Source organism: Salarias fasciatus, chromosome 10 (genome assembly GCF_902148845.1).
Source record: "Salarias fasciatus chromosome 10, fSalaFa1.1, whole genome shotgun sequence".
Taxonomy (NCBI): Eukaryota; Metazoa; Chordata; class Actinopteri; order Blenniiformes; family Blenniidae; genus Salarias; species Salarias fasciatus.
This window is the reverse complement of record NC_043754.1, coordinates 18691316-18713394: the sequence shown is the minus strand read 5'-3', so window position 1 is coordinate 18713394 and position 22079 is coordinate 18691316. Positions and strand designations below refer to the sequence as shown.

General features: G+C 46.3%; 3 protein-coding genes across 6 annotated transcripts; all 3 read right to left on the bottom strand.

The window, feature by feature from the left end:
• Positions 1-305: 305 nt before the first annotated feature.
• Positions 306-3301, bottom strand: LOC115395573 (immunoglobulin superfamily member 11). Its single transcript, XM_030101164.1, has 7 exons — positions 3221-3301; positions 2288-2442; positions 2143-2209; positions 1021-1152; positions 787-942; positions 595-717; positions 306-520 (listed from the first exon to the last, which is right to left on the bottom strand). The coding sequence occupies exons 1-7, from the start codon at positions 3282-3284 to the stop codon at positions 306-308; spliced, it is 912 nt and encodes a 303-aa protein (XP_029957024.1). The 5' UTR covers positions 3285-3301.
• Positions 3302-5061: 1760 nt separating this feature from the next.
• dlat (dihydrolipoamide S-acetyltransferase (E2 component of pyruvate dehydrogenase complex)) lies at positions 5062-11172 on the bottom strand. Of its 2 annotated transcripts, none has more exons than XM_030101228.1 (14): positions 10770-11172; positions 9604-9705; positions 9395-9519; positions 9153-9312; positions 8305-8431; positions 8012-8193; positions 7778-7925; positions 7274-7341; positions 7011-7124; positions 6721-6828; positions 6509-6627; positions 5998-6160; positions 5777-5913; positions 5062-5698 (listed from the first exon to the last, which is right to left on the bottom strand). In XM_030101228.1, the coding sequence occupies exons 1-14, from the start codon at positions 11037-11039 to the stop codon at positions 5569-5571; spliced, it is 1953 nt and encodes a 650-aa protein (XP_029957088.1). In that variant the 5' UTR covers positions 11040-11172; the 3' UTR covers positions 5062-5568. The 2 variants fall into 2 exon arrangements, with proteins under 2 accessions (XP_029957088.1, XP_029957090.1); XM_030101230.1 differs by having other exon boundaries at positions 9153-9315; positions 9398-9519.
• A 1064-nt stretch (positions 11173-12236) lies between these two features.
• Positions 12237-21547, bottom strand: LOC115395617 (dixin-like). 3 transcript variants are annotated; one of them, XM_030101234.1, is made up of 21 exons: positions 21265-21547; positions 20384-20513; positions 19951-20076; positions 19497-19728; positions 18917-19015; positions 16985-17070; positions 16794-16897; positions 16390-16473; positions 16106-16159; positions 15919-15969; positions 15695-15799; positions 15533-15586; positions 15362-15433; positions 15127-15198; positions 14949-15014; positions 14453-14599; positions 14233-14296; positions 13995-14091; positions 13772-13880; positions 13548-13627; positions 12237-13469 (listed from the first exon to the last, which is right to left on the bottom strand). In XM_030101234.1, the coding sequence occupies exons 1-21, from the start codon at positions 21325-21327 to the stop codon at positions 13460-13462; spliced, it is 1905 nt and encodes a 634-aa protein (XP_029957094.1). In that variant the 5' UTR covers positions 21328-21547; the 3' UTR covers positions 12237-13459. The 3 variants fall into 3 exon arrangements, with proteins under 3 accessions (XP_029957094.1, XP_029957093.1, XP_029957092.1); XM_030101233.1 differs by having other exon boundaries at positions 14453-14605; positions 16985-17064; positions 21265-21545; XM_030101232.1 differs by having other exon boundaries at positions 14453-14605; positions 21265-21544.
• Positions 21548-22079: the final 532 nt, after the last annotated feature.

Genomic DNA, 22079 nt, shown 5'->3' with positions numbered 1-22079 from the left:
TCCTGAACCTGACAGAACCGGTCCTACAGCGCCGCCTGCAGTCCAGCCATAGACTCTGCTCTTATTTCCCCAAACTGTAAATAAACCCTGGCTTTTGAGTGTCCTGTCAGCTTCTCACCTCCTCTGCAGAAACTCAGGGAGGCGACAAGTTGAGTAAACACATTCCTGCGAATAAAAAAACACACACCTTTCAGAACAGGGGTGTTTATTTAGAAACCTGTGAAGCCGTGCAGACAGCAGAGCGGTGCAGGGAGGTTTTCAAAGTCTTCAGTCTGATACCTGGCTGGGTTTTCGGTGCCCAGAGATCAAACAAAGGAGCGCTTCATCAGCGACGGGGAGTCCCGGATCTCGTTGTAACACTCGTCGTCCTCCTCCGCCGCCGCCGCCTTCCCCTCCCTCCGCCTGCCGTCCTGCCCCGTGCGGTGGAGCCACAGCACGAGTGCCAGCAGGGCGAGCAGCACCAGGCTCATGGACAGGGTGAGCAGCACGCCCTGCAGGACGCCCGACGGGGCGTCCGGGGCTGAAACACAGAGCAGCTCCCGTCAGGGAGGAAGACTCCGCCACGGAGACGAAGACGGAGACGGAGACACTCACTGCTGTAGACGGACAGGTTGACGTAGCAGTTCTCCGTTCCCAGGTCGTTGGCGGCAGAGCAGCGGTACAGGCCGGACGTCTGAGACGACACGTTGACGATCTGGACGGAGCCTGAGAGGTCCTCTGGAAGACGAGACGGTCAGAGGAGTGAGGGGGCGAACCAGACCATGACCTCTGTCATGTGTCGCTGACCTTCGATCTCGGTGGGAAGCGAGATCTCCTCGGGGTTCAGTTTGTCCCAGCGGATCTCCGGAGCGGGGACGCCCTCCGCCACCGAGCAGGACAGCCTGACGCTCCCGCCGACGTCGACGTCTCCGTCCCACTGGCACACGGGCAGCGAGGGCGGCGCTGCGGGAAAAATACACAAACACTTCAACAGACGCGATGCGCAGCGGAGAATACGCCTTAACAGCTCACCGCTCTCACCCAGCACGCTCAGGGCCAGCTCTCCGATGCCCGGCTCCGCCGGCTCTGGCGGGTTGTTGACCATGCAGCGGTAGATCCCGGCGTCCGACACCCGGGTGTCATTCAGGATGATGTCGGCACGAGCGGGAATTCCTGCAGGCGGTTAAGTTTCAGTCAATCAATTTCCGACACCTCTGTGTTTGGGTCGCGAGGGGGTCAGCTTTGGTCACCACAGGATTTCATCTCTGCTTTTTGCAGATGATGTTGTCTTGTTGGCTTCATCGAACCTAGACCTGCAGCATGCACTGCGGTGGTTCGCAGCCGAGTGTGAAGCGACAGGGATGAGGATCAGCACCTCCAAATCCGAGGCCATGGTCCTCGACCGCAAGAAGGTGGTTTGCCCTCTTCAGGTCAGTGGCGAGATCCTGGCTCAAGTGGAGGAGTTTAAGTATCTTGGGGGAAGAATGGAGCGTGAGATTGACAGGCGGATCGGTGCGGCGGCTGCAGTGATGCAGTCGTTGTATCAGTCCATGGTGGTGAAGAAGGAACTGAGCCGAAAGGTGAAGCTCTCAATTTACTGGTCAATCTACGTTCCCACCCTCACCTGTGGTCATGAGCTTTGGGTCATGACCGAAAGGACAAGATCCCGGATACAAGCGGCTGAAATAAGCTTCCTCCGTAGGGTGGCTGGGCGCTCCCTTAGAGATAGGGTGAGGAGCTCAGTCACCAGGGAGGAGCTCGGAGTAGAGCCGCTACTCCTCCACATCGAGAGGGGCCAGCTGAGGTGGCTCGGGCACCTCTTTAGGATGCCTCCTGGACGCCTCCCTGGGGAGGTGTTCCGGGCATGTCCCACTGGGAGGAGGCCCCGGGGAAGACCCAGGACACGCTGGAGAGACTATGTCTCTCGGCTGGCCTGGGAACGCCTTGGGATCCTCCCAGAGGAGCTGGAGGAAGAGTCTGGGGACAGGGAGGTCCGGGCATCCCTGCTTAGACTGCTGCCCCCGCGACCCGGCCCCGGATAAGCAGTGCAAGATGGATGGATGGATGGATGGAATTTTCCGACACCACTGTGTCCAGCTCAGGGTCACGGGGCGCTGGAGCTGATCACCAGTGCATCACAACGCAAACAGTTATTCAGAGTACCTGTAAAGCCCACCCTGCCGGTGAGGGAGGGGTCCTCGATCACCTGTCCATGGTCGTACACAATCACCTGGAAACAAAGTAATGTTACCAATCAATCACACACCCAACACCAACAGGAGATGATGATGATGATGATGATGCTCACCTGAATGGGGGTTTCGGGATTGGAGAAAGGGGCCAGGGTCCAGATCACGTTGAGTCTGGAGAGACGTGTGGAGGTGTAGAAGGAGCAGGGCAGGACCACAAAATCCCCCTGGACCACCTCCAGGCCGGACTCGGGCACCGACACGCTGAGCGCCGCTGTGTGTCGGTTTCAGGAGGGACGGGACGAAGACAAATGAAGACGGCAGCTGTCTTATTACACAGAAATGTATCATATTTGACATTTATTTGTGGTATATTGTGATTATGTGTTGATGTTTTCCGTCTCCCTCTTCTGTTTCATGACTGTCATAATGAACTCCTCCTCCTCCTCCTCCTCCTCCTCCTCCTCCTCCTCCATCCTGGGCTTTTAATGGGTAATTCAGCGTGCATATTGGTTGTTAATTACACTCGACAGGTCTGAGGGTGAGCCAAGCCGATCACAGGCCGAGGGGAAACAACCGCCCTCTTCACTGAGACGTGTTTGTGAAGGCGCTCACCATTGTTCCCCAGCCTCCAAAATGTCAGTCAGCGTTCAGCAAAAACCACCAAACTGAGACTCGTAGTGTCATGCAGGAACTTTCCCTGCTGTAACTACAGATTTTAAAGAGTTAGAAAACTAGATCTTCCCAAGTTACTGAGTACGTTGAATGAAATCCTGGGCGTTGGGGGGGTTGAGAACTTCCTTTTTTTTTTTGCAGAAGAAATATAATCCCCCCTCTGTAGTTGACCATTTGAGGAAACTAGATCATTTGAAAGTCTTCAGTGTTCAATGTGAATGGTCCTCCACAGGCCTTCACAGTCTATCAGGAAACCGGGAGCTGATCAAACTGGAACTGTTCATCCATCAAATCACATCAAGCTGTAACTTCACAGTAAATTGTAAAAATAAGGAACAAAGATGTCAGGTCTGAGGAGTGTGTATGATTTGACTCACCAGTCCCCCGAGCAGTGAACCACACACACAGGGTCCAGAACGTCCATCCTCCAGGAGGACCCATCGCTGAGAGGTGAAACAGAGAGACAGCTCGCTCGCTCGCTCTCTCTCCTGACTACAAGCTGGTGGCCAAAAAACCCAGGCATGCATGATTAATGTGTGGAGCCGTATAATCAGTCAGGCCCCTCCCTCCTTTATTATCACAGCTTTCCTCCTCTCTGTGGTCTCATTAGTTCTCATTGTATGTTTGAGGAAGCGATCTTTAATGAAGCTGTCAGCCAGAGCCTGCAGGTGGATGTTTCATTCTGAAGTGGCTGCAGCGGCTCCCGGACTGATGTTGACCCTGTAGTCTAATTAGTCAGTGTAGCATTAAGACCCGCAGCTGCCTCACAAATCACACACGTATAGCTAGATAGGTTGCGTGCATGACTGTAGCAGGGAAACTTTGGGTCTTTGTAAAGCGAGGTCAACACACTGGATGAGTGTTATTTTTTTTTTATCATAAACCAGCAGATAATACAACTTCCAGCCACAAACGGTTCACAGTGAATTAAATCTGCTTTTGAGCTTCAGCTTATCGAGACTGAAAATGAACAAACATTTGAGTCAAACTGTATTATTTCATAAGATAATGAGCAAACGCTGTCTTGAAGATTAGAGCTGCAGCGGACTGTTGAATCCTTTCATTAGGATGTGGTGTGTGTAGAAGGATTTAATATCACCGAAAGGTCAACTGTGTCATCAGTCATCAAATGTTGATGGTAATAATTATATCGTCTGGTAAAAAAAATAATTAAATATTTTGATATTATGTATTAAAACTGGAGAATAAATCAAAATGTTTGAAAAAATAAATCATTCTATTGTCATTTTTTTTTCCCAGTGTAGTTGAAAATGACGCTCCGCGGGTGTACGGGTTCAGCTTTGACCTTGGATCAAATCCCAAAGTTGCGATGACTTGCTGCAGTGACTCCTATAAAAAGAAAGTAGCTGAGTAAACATTTACTTTTACTGGAGTTCAGGACAGAAAGTCAAATTGAATCTGACAAATCGTGCTAAAGTGGAAGTTTGTTTGGACTTCTGCCTTTTCACCGATTCATCATTTCAATCTGGATAAATGTCACTACACTGAATTACACCCAGAAAGAAGTTTTTTTTTTCATTTTTGTTTCATTTTAGGCACATCCAGGTCCGACATGTGAATGAATGAAGTGGCAGTCTGAGCCTGTTCTCAGGTGCTGAATTATTTATTGAGTTGATAAGAAACAGTTGTGAAAGAAACGTCGACTGATCAGTAATAAAGATGAAATGAAGCAGGATTAGCCTAATGAACCCCTGAAACCTCTTAACACATTTTAAAAATGTCTTTTTTGATTTTAATTTCAGCTCCGCTGAAAAAACAAACTCCAAACCAGAAGAGCCTATGGCACCAGGTTGACTTCTCCCAATTTATTTAAACAACGTCCAGCACCAGCCTTGTGCGTTTCAGCTGTGAAATACAGAACATTTCTTTGACTAAAAAAAAAAAACAAAACAAAACAAAAACACCCCCACTGAAGAGAGAATTGGCAAAACTGTTCAGTATTTTTTTTTCTTCAGGCTCCTCCTAAGAATCCCTCAGGACTATACAGGTTTTAAATTATATGGCGAGGCCTCCTACGCCTCCACCATATATGTACAGCATATATATATACAGCACTGTGCTCGTCCACAGTGGAGAATATACACAGTGTAGCGTCAACACACATGAAAGAAATACATTTTATTTGTGTGTGGCCACTAAAAGTGTGTGTGTGTGTGTGTGTGTGTGTATATCTGGACTGCACAATAACTTACATTTATTTCCATCCTGCTGCCTGCAAGCAGACAAAAACCGTAATCTTTGATTAAAAAGACTGGCGCCACATAGAGCGGCGCTCCCTGTCATTTCTAACACGAAATCACACATGAAGGTGTGTAGATAGACACACACACACACACACGCCGCATACAAATTTGGGATCGCTGGTTCCACATGTAACATTTCCCTTTGTTAACTCTTCCAACTTTCAGTGACGTGTATCCAGTCTCTACTCTAGGGGGGACTTTAACCTAATCCTGGTCTCTGGTGAGAGACGGGGGGCGGGGCCACAATAAATAGAATGAGCGAGAAAGAGCGAGACGAAACGCGGAGACAGACAGACGGGTGAGCGGAGTGAGTTCTGCCTCTTCCCCTTCAGGGTAGCTGGGAGTGACCTGGTGGGAGACGAGCCGATCGCGGGCGGATCGGCGCCGCCGGGCGCCGGGCGGGTCCCCTCCCGGTGAGAAGGCCCCGGCTGCTGCCGCGGCTCCACGCCGCCGCAGTCCGATCACAGCAGCATGGTGACGGGCTTCTCCAGGAACTTGCGGAACTCGGCGAGCCACTGCGCGCCCACCGCTCCGTCCACCACCCGGTGGTCGCAGCTCAGCGTCACCGACATGACGCTGGCGACGTCGAACCTGGAAAACCCAGAGGCGGAGAGGAGTCAGGCCCTGGGGTGAAACTACAGTCTCCACGCCTGCGTCAGGACGACTGACCCTTTCTCGTTGTCAGCAGGCACCAGGCGTCTGTCTGAGCCTCCGACGGCCAGGATGCAGGCCTGAGGAGGGTTGATGATCGCTGAGAAGTTCTTGATGCCAAACATCCCTAGATTAGAGATGGTGAACGTGCCGCCCTGTTTCAAAACAGAAACGTGAACGAGAAGGTGTGACAAGTCTGATAAACTCTATTTACAGATCAAGACTGAGCCGTGCGGCACCTGGAACTCGTGAGGCTGCAGTTTGCCGTCTCTGGCTTTGGCGGCCAGCGCCGACACGTCTCCGCTGATGGCGGCCAGGCCTTTGGTGTGGGCGTTGAACACGATGGGCGTGATGAGGCCGCTGGCCGTGCTCACCGCCACGCTCACGTCCACCACGTGATTCCTGGGAAGGTGAGAGGGTGATCACGTGAACCTGAGTTTAGAAATTGTGCTGAGAGCGCCCCCTTCTGGCTCAGCAGTCAAATTGTATAATTAAGACCAATACAACTAATAAAAAGGTTGCATTAATATTCTGGAACAACAACGCTGCTCTCTTTCTGCTGCTCCGCTCATGAAATGACTGAACGGTAAAGCAACAGAACCTCCAGGAAATCCTTGCAAATGCAGACACACAGATTCAGATTCAGATCAAACGGGTTCACAAAGTATCCAGAAGTCCATCTCTTTCCCGCCTGACCTGAGCAAACATGTGCACGTGTTTGGATGCGTCTGTTCACGCGTATTTACTCACTGGCGGATGACCGTGTCCAGCCAGGAGGAGTTACACTCGGGAACCTTGAGGCAGGCCAGAGCGCTGGCTTTGATGATGAAGTCGTTCACGCTGAGTTTGATATTCTGAGCCTTCACCTCCTGCGGAGAGGGGCAGAGGTCGCTCATTAGACCACAAATGACTGATTATCTCAGCTGGACAGTGAGACTGTCCACATCTGAACCGCGGCTCACCGCATTCAGCTCTTTCCGGAGCTCCAGCACTTGGTCCATGTTCACGTCTACAGACAGGTAATAGTGGGGGATGGTTTGCTTGGACTGCATCAACCTCTGAGCAATGACCTGCAGGACAGACAAACACACGACATTCGGCTTTGATGTGGAGTGAATCGAGGCGAGGATTCGAGGAGCGAGGTGTGGCAACCCAGTCCATTTCGTTAAACGGAGCGGGCGAATGATGACAGAAGACAATGTCATCGTGAATGTGACGGACCAAGAAAAAGTCTGAGCTCGCCGCTTCTCACCTTGCGGATGTTGCTGATGGGGATGTCTGTGAAGGTGCCAGCCTGTGCAGAAGGAACGGCGGCAGGTGTCGGAGCAGCTGGAGCAGCGGTTGGAGCGGGAGCAGCAGCTGCAGCCTGCCAGTGCAAGAGATTCCATCAGAAAGAAAACAAAAGTGAGGGTCCGCAAACTTCTCAGTTTGACTTGAAACCCCAAAAAAACTCATGATGTAAATAAAAAACAGATTAATATAAGTAAAAGTGAATAAACACGAGTTCAAACTCACGGGTGCGGCCTTTGGTGGAACAAAGTTGTCAATGTCTTTCCGGGTAACGCGACCGTCTGGACCAGAGCCTGAGAAAAACAAACAAACATATCAATGTTCTGAAATACCAACTGATCAGTGCCGTCGCCTTTCATCCTTCTAGGCTTCATCTAGAGTCGAGCTGCAGGAGGCTGGAGCTTCATTCTCAGGTGAGCCGCCCACTGCAGTAAGAGGATCAGTCACTGCCATCAGCTGAACAAACAGGTGCATCGCAACAAATGAGGAAAAACTTTGGACTTTAGAAAGGTCGTTCTCCTATGTTTTATTTACTATTCATGAATTTTTCCACTTATTGGCTCCAAGAATCCAAAATAGAAACTCTCAAATGTTGATTTAGATCAGATGTGTCCCTTGTTTTATCTGAGGGCAAAACTACAATTAAAAGCGATCGAAGTGGTCCTGCTGTTTCATGTATTAATCAAATTCTTATTAATTACACGTTGGTGAGTTGGGATTGTTACCTACCGCTGACCTGCGCCAGGTCAATTCCTTTCTCAGCAGCGAGCTTCTTTGCGAGTGGGCTGGCGAACACGCGACCCTTCCTGGGCGCTGCCGGGACAGCGGCGGCCGCCGGGGCAGCAGCGGGCGCGGCGGCAGCGGCCGGAGCTGCAGCCTACAAAATAAACGTACTTAAGTCATCTCCAAACAGAACAGAGACACACTGGGAACTTCTCAGCGAGGGTAAAACGTCTGTCTCACCGGTGCTGGAGCAGGAGGAGGTGTGGAAACCTCCACTCCGCCAGTCTCGACGTAATCCTTGAAGGCGGCGATGTCGCTCTCTTTCTCAACGATGATGCAGAGTGGCGCTCCCAAGGGAACGTCCCGGGTTCCCTCTGCCACGAGGATTTTTGCCAGATATCCCTCCTCCTGCACCTCAAAGCCTTCAGGGAGACACATGAAAGACACCAGGTGAGATTTCCCTGGCAGGAGAGAAGCGGCGTTGACAGAACAAAACCCCAGGACTCAGACGTTTAAAGCAGTCTGGATTTTACCGATGGTCGCCTTGTCGGTTTCAATTTCAGCCAGGAGATCTCCTTCGCTCAGCTTCTCCCCGACCTTCTTCTCCCAGCGCTGCACGGTTCCCATCGTCATGGTGGGGGAGAGGGCGGGAAGCGCAATCTGTGGCACACGGGATGAACACACACTTCAGAAACTTAAGCTGCCTGGTGAGAGCTCACAGAAAGGCATCCTGGCTTTTCCGCGACCAACGTCAGACCAGGCGTCTAATCATGAGGCTGATACACTCGGCCTGCAGTTTCCAGACTGACTGCTGGGTTCAAGCAAATCAAAACCTGATGAAGAATCCGAGTAATTTCATTCTTCAAAGAAACAACAGTCTGGAATTTCACCACACTTTACCAGGATTCTGTGCTACTGGACACATAAACTTAAGTAGTTTGGCATATTAAAGAAGCTCTGTTTTTTTTTTTTTTTTTAAGATTGCTCAGTTGAAAGTGTATTTTTTTTTTTGGTTTTTAAAAAAAAAACCATGGTAACATGGTGAGCCATTGTTTCAGCACTCAAGATATTTTGTTCCAGAAATGAAACATTTTGATCAAACATAAAAAAAAAAAAACTTTCATTTTAAGGAGAAAGCCGAGCCTGCACTGAGGCCAGTCACTCAGAGGACAAACACTGAGGCCGAGGCCTGCATGAGGGCGGCGAATGAGCCAGTTTTGCTAGTGAGTCGTCCACATGATGGAGTCACATGGAGAAGAGAAGACGACCCGGATGAAAGCACAGCTAGGAATACAACAACACTGTGACCGTAAACAAAGATCACTAATCCACAGTCCTCTCACTGCAACCGACTGTGTATTTATGCAAAAATCATACCAACCTTCAAGTGTGTGGGGTAAGAGCTGCCTGGGGCAGCAGGAGCAGCAGCAGCAGCAGGAGGAGGAGGAGGAGGAGGAGCAGAGGCAGCAGGTGAGGGAGTGGCACCAGCCGCTTTGATCGAATCCAGTGTTACATCTTTGAAGGCTCCGATCAAGTCAGGGCTGCAGGGAACAAAACACACACACATTTTAAACTGTTATTCGGCAGTGCATTAAAACTGGAAGTAGGGGAACAGACACCTACTTATCAACAGTAATACAGATTACGGCTCCAACGTTGACATCTCTGGTGCCTTCAGGAACCAGGATCTTTGCCAGGTAGCACTCCTCCAGCATCTCAAAACCTACGGTGGCCTTGTCTGTCTCAACCTACAAAAACACAACGGAAAGACTTCAGATCCATCCAGAAATGATTCTCCTGAATGAGGAAACGAGCACAGAAGAGCTCCGAACCTCGGCTATCAGATCTCCCTCGCTGATTTTCTCTCCCTCTTTCTTCTCCCAGCGAGCGATCGTCCCTGTCTGCATGGTGGGTGACAGAGCAGGAAGCTCCACCTGATGGACAGACAACACGTTTGACAAGTCAAATTATGCTCTTCGTCATGAGAGAGCAACATAACTTACATGGTAATAACACAGGATTGCCAACAGACTATAAATGTCACTGCACTGCACTCAATTGCCGACAGACGACATATATAGACGATCAGATGTATCTTTTAAGGTCGACTGACTATGATTGGACTGCTCAGGGTTAGCAGAAGGATTAGACCTACAGTATGTTAAATTAAAGACATTGACAAGTGAATCTGTGAGTGAAACCACAACATTAAATAAACTTCAGTCATTAAGCACTTTCATAATATGACAGACAATTTCATTAATAACAAGTTCGCATTAAAATGCATTGTAATACTAATAAAAAATAATAGACATAATAATAATGATGAAACAGCTGATAAATGTCAGTTTAACAAGGTATGTCACTGTATCACGAAACAATATATAAAGTTAGTTTGATGATATTATAAATGCACTAATACCTTGGTGTGTAAGAGGGTAATAATGATCTGTGGTCATGCACAAGCAGAACCCTACAGTTAAATTGTGTAAACTTAATTCTAAAAACAAATTCAAAAAATTTTGAGAGACTGATTAATCTTTTGGTGTTTTGTTCTTACAAGCAGTTTATCAAGTCCTTTTACAATCGATCACCAGGAATCCGTCAGTTCAGACACTACTGATTCATCCAGTGCAGATGAATGGTTTTAACTTGACTCCCGTGTTTTATGTCAGATGCTAAAAACTTTACTAGGTCACGTCGTTTTGATCACTTCCTTATAGCACGTGCAGGATGAGAGAGGGACACTGGAGCAATGTGGAGAATGAATTGAATGAACTCCTCGTGTGACAGCAGCCATGGAGGATGATGTTCTGACCAACTGACAAACTGTCACTTCGACTCCACAGCTAAGCTAGGCTAACTGAGTGGCCACAGCATTTAACGGTTTAACCTCTACAGGAGGAGCAGCTCCGTGGTGGAGCGAGCAGCCGGGAGGTCAAGCCGCGGCTCCCGGGACCCGCAGCGCCCCGGGAGCCGCGGCTCGCGGCAGCCTCACCTTCTGGTGCGGCGGCAGGCTGTAGAACCGCTGGCTCTGACCGGCCGCCGGCTGGGGACACCGCAGGAGGCTCGCTCTGCGGCCGAAGCCCGAGCCCAGAGACACGGCGGCCCGGGAGCTGGCGCCGCGGTGGAGACGCCTCAGGCAGCCGGTACCGGAGCGAGAGCCGAGTCCCGGAGCTGCAGCAGGCCCGGCCGGGAGGACACGGGGACAGACCCGGTGACAGGGCAGCCCGGCGGACGGCCGGAGCCGCAGGACGAGGCGAAGCATGGCGCGGCGGTCGGAACGCTACACACGGGTGTCAGACGACGTGTTGGTCTCACGGCGGCTCCTCCGAGAGTCTCTGTCCCGAAGAGAAGCTTCAGATTCAGATTCTACCCTCACTTTCTAATGACCTCCTCCAGCCCAAAACACCGCGCTTTACGGCTCTCCGCTCTGCCCTGCCGTCAACCCGGGGGAGCTGTCGTAAAGCGAGGACCTCCAAGTCCCAGCCTGTGGAAATCTGACACACCTGAACACATAAAACAGAGTTTAAAGACACTTTCTAACGCAAGAAAACACACAAAACACACAGGAATTCACACACCAAACCCTCCCGAAAAAATTAAACCCATTGAAGTAAACAAAAGAAAGACCATTCTGAATTCAAATACATTACAGAGGTGGAAATAAGAAAACAACACTCTTACATACACAACATACACAAACACATAAAACAACATAAAGAGTATTAAAGACCTCATAATTTACTCACTGGAAACCAGCATTTAGCTCTACAAACGTGTAAAGTAGTAACACGAGTGGCCACATGATGGCAGCAGATATTTACTCATATTCTCATATACACCTATTTTAGATTTAAAAACCGTATTCGTGGTTTTAATATTCTAGTATTATTAGATTTTCGATGATCTTTGTAAACACTTTCCAAACTGGGTTTTGACAAGTAATGCAACTGTGTCTGACACAATATCTCCAGTACTGTGCTCCAAAATGTTATAATAGGTTCTGGTGATTTATTTATCTTGTCAGTACAAAAAATATATATTTATGCCGAATCAGACACTGGACTAAAAAATGGTTTCAACTTAACTCTGAAACGTTTGCACAGTGTACCAAATGAATCAATTTATAAACACACTATCTCACACAGAGTATGGAAATTTAAATGACTTTTTATTTCATAAGACAAGCTTTTTTCCCCAAAGATCCACATCAGATTTCTTCATTCATAGACATGCAGCATTAAAGATGATCAAACTCTTACATTCAGTCCCTTGGAAAGCCACTGTATAACGTCCAAATTTGGGATATGGCGCGTTAATCTTGACAAGACAAACCAGGAAAAAAGAATTGTTGTCCTAAAATGTTTTAGATAATACAGCAATAATAACCATTCACCCCCCCCCCCCCCCCCTCAAAAAAAAAAAAAAGTTTTTACAGAAAATCACAAAATGTCACACAGCATCATCTTACAAACCAAGGTTCAGGTTTATTTCAAAAATATTTTATAACATTCAACAAAGGCCATTTCTGGTTCATATTTACAAAATCAATATTTTGTAGAAAAAAAAAACCTTGATAAAACAAATCCTAAACAAACCTTCACCTGCAAATTGTACATTTGTACTTTTGTCTAACAGTACAGGCAGTCATGGCAGTCAAACAGGCCTCAATAACTCAAACGATGCATATTTCTGTTGGCTTGTCAATGAAGGCAAACACGTTGATCCCAACTGGGAAGTTAAAAGCAGAGAGAAAGTGTGCCAATACATAACATATACACACAAATACACAGATCATAAATAGAAGCATCCACACCTCATAATCTCTCTTTAAACAAATATTCAAATACGGAAGAATAAGAAGAAAACAAACATTCAGAACAGTTATAAAAGAGCCTGCATTTTCTACTTGAACACAAACACTCCAGCATCATTTCTACTCAGTGGTTCAGATGAAGGATGTTTATGTTCCTGCTGATGTGCTCCAGACTGACAGCAACAAGCACATCTAGGTCCCGTTCAGTCTGAATACATAGTGGTCCTTCTTGTGTTTATTTAACAATATATTACGCATTTTGAACTCCTTTCTAGTTTTACTGCCTTCATGTAACTTATGAACATGGTTAAAACTGCACTCAGCTGCTGCTGTGAGAGTGGCATGTCGACTTCTGTCGTTCCATCCGTCTTGTTATTATACTGCTTGCTGTCTGAGATAACACTGTATGTTCAAACTACATTCACAATAATGACAGCACAATGGAAAAACAGCAAACTGGATCTAGAATTTAAAACAAAAAACAAAAAACAGAGAAAGAAAGACTTCCCTGTGTAAATCTCTCAATTCTTCTAGGCATACTGTAATAACATCAACATTCTTTGTTCTGATGTTAGAGATACGACTTGACAAAGAGAAGCACATGATACAAACAACTTTTACCTTTAAGGCACTGAGTTTTGTGATAGTCTGGACTTAAATTGTAGTCAAACGTTCTCCAGAAGAACTTCGTGCTATCAGTCTTGTTTACTACGAGCTGATTAACTCTGAATCTCTTTGTCAAACATCTCATAGCTCCAGTCGAAAGACAAAGCGTCCACTTGGTCTGAACAGCCGGTTCAATGCGCCGTTTCTGGGCTCAGAACCGCCACCGTCCTTAAAAAGACGCGTCGCACGGCCTCAGGTTGAACCTACACCGGCCTAAGAGAAGAAAAATATTTGCTTACCACCGGAAGTTAGCAAAATAAAGAGAGCAACACAGAAGAGGCATTATGTTACCTTTCCTCGCCACGGTCTTCTTCTACCCAGGCCACAATTTTACCTTCCCAGCCTGGAACAACCGCTCCATCCAGGAATACCTACACATGAAAACATGGACTTCATTGCACATAGCTGCATTGCTTAAAACGTGAAGTAGAGTTAGTAGAAAGTAGTTAGCAGCTGAAACAAAAATTTTATAGTTACTGTCCATTTGTTGGGATTTATCCAGTTTTTAAACCTACCTCTTCTTTCACAGTCCCAAATTCTGGGTCCAGGGCCTTGAAGTGGTACCTGTAGTTCCCCTCTCGATCAACGGCTGCTTTGACATCCTTGAGCGTCACTTCACCCAGCCTGCAGGACGCACACAATACCAGAATTAGGACATTTCATATTTTCTTATTTATTCCCACGTCACTCTCTCTGCTGCAGCGCACTTCGCTCACAAATGACGAAACGCACTCTGACCTTTTTGGTATGTTGATCATAGAGGGCGTGGGGGACTTGCCAGTGAAATAAAGGATCTTTGTTGATGAAGATGAACCATTGTGGGACTGGCACATCTCTGGAATAATAAAAAAAAAAAATGTGTATATGTATATATATATATATATTTATACACACACACACACACACACACACACACAAAATTGATTTAAAAAAACTGCATTTTTGTGTGTGTAGCAGGAACATATTCAGCTCTTACTTGAGGAAGGCCAGGAGTCGGCGTCTGTGTGTTGACCTTTAGGTCTTGGAGATTTCCCCACTCCCTGGGAAAATTCACATAAATATGAACTGGCAACTCTGCCCGTAAAATAGTACATTTTCCTCAAAGTGCCGCCTTCAGCGCTGAATACAGCATGATTCCCGCTTCACTCGTACATTGTGTATATATTAATCCAACGTTCACATTCCCGCGGCAGTACCTTGTGTTTGTGCAGAACATGCAGCCTGTCGATGAGCGACACTATGCCCTGCTCCAGGGTGTCCAGTGTGTGATGCTGGGGGTCATGGTCCCTGAAGTTGTTCCTCAGACTCCTCAGTGCGTCTCTGAGAAGCTGAACCTCATCTGCCTGTTGCTGCCGCACAAACAGAAATCTATTTTTACCAGGAACAACCAAGTGCTTGTTTGATCTCATGCTGATATGAATGCTATGCCTGTTCTGTTAAACCTTGTTTATCATTCAAATACTGCATTTTATAAGTTATTTATAGATATGGTTTCCAATTGTGGGGGGTTTCACAGATCAAAAGAGAGCCCCAAGGCTCCACATACTAAGAAACTTTATTGTTTTTTCTCACGCAAACCTGGTTTAAAAAAAAAAAAAAAGATTTACAGCACTATTTATGTAAAAATTGTGGTTCTGGGTTTCATTTGGTGAAACAGCAGGGAGATGAATGAGGGAGGAATCTAATACTCACTGCTGACATGGAAGGAGATTGATTTCCAGAGTAAGAATATCCATTGTTTTCTGTCCCGCTGGGAATCTGGGGGGAAAGAAGGAAGGGAAGCCTCAGCTGTGCAATGTATATCTCAGTACAGTACTGCATAGTGGGAATATAATGCAAAACTGAATGAAAGAAAAAAAAATAGTGGCACCTGCTCCAGATCTCTGCACATTAGCTGCTGCAGCATGTTGTTTTTATGTTCCAACTCCGTTTGCAATTCGGCCTGTCGAAGACATAATCAGTCACCAAAACACACACTAATACAGATGTGCTACAGTCTGAAGCTAAACCAAAATGTAAGTAACAACCAGTATTTTACCAAACAACTGAAGTTCCTGCCTGCACCTGAAGCTCATGATTCATGTTTGTTAGAGGTTCACAGATACCTGCATCTTCTGACTTTCTTCTAGTTTGTGTTTGAACTGTTGAAGCAGCCGGTCCTTCTGTCCCAGCTCCTTCTGCATAAATCAACCAAACGGAAAACATAGAAATGAATAACTGTGCGACAGAGCCAGTAATACATGAGCTACAGAAGTCATGAAGCTGACAGAGCTCACCTTACAATCGCCCCACAGCCTGGTACACTCCTCCAGCTTCCACTGCAGCTCTGCCTGCAATTCGTTGTCAAAGGAGAGAGGATCGCATTGCAGTGGAGTAACTCAAACACTTGGGCATTCACCTGAAGCTAAATGTACACAGAGCATTAAAATATTTCGCACATTTTGGTTGGTGAGCTCGTCCTTTGTCATGCTGGCTCGGAGAAGCTCCTGCTTCATCTGCAGTATCGATGCTTCCTGGGTGCAGAGCCGCTGCTGCTGGGCCTCCTGCGGATTAACCAGCTGAAGGTCAAATGACTGAACCAGCAACTTTCCCACGAGAATTATATCATTGTATTATTGATATAAAGCTGTGCAGAAAGATAACGGGTATCGAAGTGTCCTACCTTTACTCCCTGCAGGTTTCTCATGTCCTGCTTGCAGCGCAACACCTCCCTCTGGTGCAAACAGCAAATTGATTAAATATTAACTGCAGTGTGCATGCCAAGAGTTTCTACACAGTAGCCAGATAATTCAACTTTAAAAAAAAAAAAAAGAAAAGACAATGATGAATCGTTAGCTTCAAAATTTTACCTTAAGCTCTTGAGCTTCTTCCATACTCTGATCCAAACGACTGCGAATGACTACCTGGAACGAGAAAAGACCGGGAAGTGTGTAGGAGCTACAATTGAGAGAGAAAAAAGGGGAACTGATACCCGTGCGGCTTACACGCATGCACGCGCGCACGCACACACACAGCTAAGGGAAAGTAACGTGATCTGCACTGAAAAGAAGGAGCTAAAGAAAAGAGCGACACGGGACAGAAAGAACGAAAGAGCAGTGCAGGACAGAAACATGAAGCAGAGGAACTTAAGTACCAGCTGCTGTTCAGTGTTTCCTTGGTCCAACGTCAAAGACACGTCCTGCTCGTCCTCGGGGAGAGAACCCTGCAGCAGCAGCGCCTTCAAAAACAGAGAAACAAACATGTGACAGCAGTTTGTACTGCGGCCACTTAAAGCAGCAGCAGGAAGGTGATCTTATGAATGAAGAGTTGGAGAGTGTCCTGAGCATCATCTGCTACATCCGACCTCTGAAATACTGTTATGAAAGTTGTCACATTTATAGAGTTCCACCTCCTGAAATGAGGGGAAAACCCCAAAACACACCCAAGCACGTTCTGGTTCATTTAACCCTGAAGAATCATTTCTAACAGCTCATCAGAAGACTGCACTGCATTTAAGACATGATAAACATCGGCACTGTAGAATGAACATGTTTGTACCTGTAAAGCAGACACCATCTTCCGTGCCTCCTGCACCTCCTTCTCCAAACTTTCACTGAGAGGATCCTCCCATGATGTCTCCACGACGATGTGACAGGACTCGTCTGCGAGGCAAAGCTCATCATGAAGTTTCATGAATCATGAAAAGAAAGAAGATGGGACAGGAGAGTCTGCGATTGGACAGGACTCACCACTGTTGGGCTGTTCTTGTCGGGAGTCCTGCGGCGGTCTCTCTGGGTGGCTGCATGGCGATGACAGCGGGCTGACAGTGCTGAGGCTCACGGACAGCAAAAAACACTCATTAATCCACTGAATCGGCATGTACACATTCGCTGGCTTCTGCTGGTGTAGTAAGATTTCTGACAATAACAGTCTGAGCTTATTAGCCGACATTCAAATATCAACGATTATACAGTTACATTTATGTAAATCAAAAAACAGAGTTCACTTCCAAGGGTTACTCTGTTACAACTCATTTCATTGCCAAGAGCTACACTCTTAGATAACATAAAAAGCACCATTTATAATGCGGTCTCCATTGTGCAGATGTCAGTCTTTCTGCTGACTGTTGCTATTTTGGGTTGAGAAAGCAAGCTGAACACAAACTTTCATTCTCTGTAACATTGTTCATGAAGGGAACTTCCAATCATCAACAACTGATGCTATTAATGAAGCATTCATTAGAAATTATTACACATGCAGTGTCTACCAAAAACCTGAGAATCTGACACATATTAGAACTTAGAGGGACATCAAGCAATCCAGCTGGTAATCAATGAAAAAGCACTAGCGACACATCTTCTCTCTTGCATATCGACACTGTAAAATTGATCAAAACAAGTATGAATTCACCAAAACTTCTGGAATTCCTACACACACACACACACACACACACACACACACACACACACACACACACACACACACACACACACACACACACACACACACACACACACACACACACACACACACACACACACACACACACACACACACACACACACACACACACACACACACACAGCATCTCATTGTGAGGCCTTACCATTTAATTTGTGTCCCCCCCATAGTGGGCTACAGTCGGCTCATCCTGCACAAAGCAACTCAAACGCAGCCTTCGCTCCGCTCTCTCACTCGGTCTCCAGCACTTGTGGCTAAAACTCATGACAATTTACAATTCTCCTCATGCCAACAGACCCAGCCCATCACCCTCCAGCTTGCTGCGGGTTACCGCGGCAACCAATATCACAGACGCTGCTCAGCATCCCTCCTCCAGGCTGCACATGTGATACGAGCATGAAGTGCATCGATGTAAAAATCAAACTGCAACATCATCGGCCTCCAAATAAATAATACTCCAATTTTTTTAATCGTGACAGATCCAAGTGAAACTAACAAACTGTCCCAAAAAAAAAAAAAAAAAAAACACGTCACAAATTCAAACCAGGATGAGTAAACAAGAAATTATTCTTTTTCTTTTAAAAGTCAGTCTGTTTTGCTCAGATGCCAGAGCTTTACCAAACACACATATGGCAAAATGAATGTTAATACCAAAATCACATACGAGCAAGAACACACACACACACACACACACACACACACACACACACACACACACACACACACACACACACACACACAGTGTCCTACTGTTCACAAAGTGTGCAAAAGTAGGTGTTGACGATGTTAGATGGGGTTATGTAACAAAGACTGCGGTCAACAGAATTCCACTGAAGTGAATCAATTCCATAACAGAGCGGAGTTTGTTCTCAGGCAACACTGACTTCTACAGTCTGGTATAAAAATACTCTGCTTAAAAAATATTCTTGTCTGAAACTGCAAATGGCAACATAATTACATAACAGTAATAATTACATGAATATTACACCTGTCAAAGTTTAATAAACTATATTGATGATAGAAGTTGCATCTCTTATATCATCATCTTATATCTGTCTACCTATAATGTTACTCGGTTACATTTATCATGCACATAGTGATTCAGTGTACAGCGTGTAAATTCATTGTGCTCTAATTAAGGTCGCATTGAAATAAAAGTAACTTAAACTTTCTGATCTACTGATTAAAACGACACATTCAACTCATGAAGAGCTGATTACCTGCTAAGCTGGAGAGTCGAATGCTCGTCGGATCCTCTTTCATACTGCTTAACAAGAGCTCGAACGCACACACTCTTGTCTCCACCCGACCCCCAGCCGCTGAGAGAAGACAAAACAGAAGTTGTTCATACATGTTTTTCATGTTTGGCCTATGACTTTACCAATACTGCCTGCATTTGTCCACCAGAGGACAGCAAAGACAAGCAAGTATTCACAGTGTGCCAAACAAAAAGCTCAAACTGCAGATTCACGCTGGACTAGACCACATTGTGTCTGAACACGCTACTGAACTGCCATGATCAAACAGAAGAGCATCAAACCTCATCATGATGTGGTGCTATAGTACAGAAGGCCACAGATTTATCAACATTAACATCACCACTCTGCGATTATCATTCTGCATTCTAACAGAAGTGGTAACTGAAAACCTGTGAGAAGTGTTGCACAGGGGCAGTCTGAACCACAGGAGAGAGAAACAGAATGTGTGCTTCTCACAGACACTCATGTGTACCAAAGTATAATAAATGAAGCTTGTTTTTGATGAAACTTGCCCTTACTGCAGATGTCTGCAGCAGCATACCTGTGGATCCGTGTGGAACGTGCAGGCAGCGAAGCATCAAGTCGAGCTGAAGCCAGAGCAGCAGCAGCACCTTGAGCCAGAGCCACCGTGGAAAGAGGGTTGTGGCTGGCAGCGCCTCCTGTGAAGCCCCTCCTACTTCCAGAGGCAGCCCTGTGATTGGCTGACGGCTTGAAATGGGCTGCCAGTGCCAGAATTATCCTCATTACAGATTTCAGATTGCCATCAACAATGTCTGCAAACAGATGGGGGCAAATGTGAGGATTAATAGTTTACTAAATCATCTCAATCAAAAAATGCTGAACAGTCACAATGTAGACGTGCAATGGTGATACACTCAAAGCTTTGGAGATCAATTCTTTTTATTGCAAAACGGAATCAATAATCAGAAGATATTAGGAACATTCCTTGTTGAAAGAAATGGGGAGGGTGAGAAAATTTTTTTTTTCTGATTTACCTCTGGCGGATATGTGCGGCATGCGTATGTGTCTAGAGGAAATGAACCGCAAGACTTCCTCCACATTCTTCCTGCTCTCTTCTTTGTTTTGTGGAGTCACATACACTCCCTCCAGCACCTCCCCGGCTGCAGATTTTCAATGAAAACGAAAGAAGGATAAAAATATGAGTAATGTTGCCATATAGTGTGGTGCAGCAGTGCACAGCACATCACTTTTTAATACAAAATCCTTTTCAAATTTATTTTAAAATGTATTTATCCATCAGTAAGTGTCACTCAAAGTCTGACGTGCTCCAGCGCTGAAGACGAAATGTTTCCACATATAAAGCAAATGACGGTGAAATCTGAAGACACTGACGTCCTGTCATTTGTTGACCAGTTTAAATGACTACAAGCGACCTTAGTGTGAATCCAAATGTCCATGTGCGTTTACCAACGATCTCTATGAGCTGTGTGAGCACCACGCCATCCTGCAGGTCGCGCCTGAGGTCAGTGATGGGCTTCAGGCCTGCTTTCCTCTTCAGCTGAGAGTTCACCCAGGAAATGTACGCTGCCAGCTGCTGCTGCAAGCCGTCCATCACACACAAACACACACACACACACACACAGTGAGAGAGAGAGGAAGAGAGAGAGAGATTAGGCTCAGACTATGGTCCTTTGTTTGAAATGCTGGGACAGGGGACAGGAGAAGGGGGGGATCACCCTCTATTGTCCCCGAGGATAGAAAGAATTTTAATTCTGCTGGTGGGGACTAATGATTTGATCTGTCCTCCCGAGCAAACGGAAGTGAAAAAGAGTGAGAGCAGCAACCTAAACGCCGCTAACATCCGGCCCCCTGCCTGCCTGCCTGCCTGTCTGTCCACCTTCACCGGTCCCCATCAGTCACGTGACCGCCTGTCGTCCAGGAGACGACACAAAAGAACGCACATATCTCAATAAAAGACCTTCATATTGTCGTTTAATTCTATCGTTTAGCTCGTTAGTGACTTGGAAGAAGTCAAAAAGTAATTTAATATCGTACCCTAAAGCTGGGAAAAGCAGTTAGCAAAAAAAAAAAAAAAAACATCACTGCACTACTTCACGTAAAACATGACGGTAAAAGTCCAAAATACGCATTAAAATGCACTTTTACGTGCACCACCGGGAAAATACAGCATTCTCATCTATTGTTAACGTGCAGAAACATGTTAGTCATGACTCAGGGGTGTTACAGTTTGAAGGACAGCAGATGTGACTGTTTTCCGTCTGCTAGTTTGGGGCTAACCTATAGTGAAGAGTCGCGGGGAGGAAGCGGCGCCTGATGGACGTAATTACCTCGTTAAAGCCTCCGTGAAGAACCTCGTCCAGCAGACTTCCTCTCGACAGTGAGGCGATCATCTTCCCACCAGAAAACCCATCGAACGGAGCGAGCCGGACCGGCGGCGGGCTGTCGGGCGGCCAGGAGAGCCCCGTTACTAGCAGCAGCTGCTGCTGTACCCCGGCGGACGTCAACAAACCGACGCTACTGACTGACGAGCGCGAGCGTGTGCGCGAGCACGAGCTCCGCTCCCGTTACTCTCCGATGATCACAGCCGCCGCTAAAAGTTACCGCGCTTAACCGAAAACTGCACTTCTGCTGCTCTGCTTCACAGTAAAACACACATGGAACTCACACTTCCTGGGTTCATGCTGAAAGAGCTCAGATCGGCTCTGGTGTCAGATTCTGAATTTTTAAATCAGAAGACTGCCTTTTACTACAAGTTTTATCTCAAATAAAACTCCAAAAACAAGATGTAAGTATTTTGTTGGTAAATAGTCTGCACTTGTGACACCTACGAATAAACTAGTAAAGGGCAATACCTCTGGTTCTGGTATGAGCAAATTTTACAAAAAAAAAATCAGTTAATGAATATATATTTTTCTCTGAAGTAAAGAAATTCAAAGGATGGCAGTTTTATTCGTCTATATGAGTAAGAATAGACACAAAAAAAAAAACAAGCTTTGCAGCACCACTTCTCTTAAGAATGGGACAATTTAATAACTTATTAAATCTAACACACTGGCTACACATTGATAATGCAATCAGTTCAATTTAGGCCTTTCTGTGTAGAGTTCAAAGTTCTCCTTGTGGTATTCAGGTTTTCTCCAAC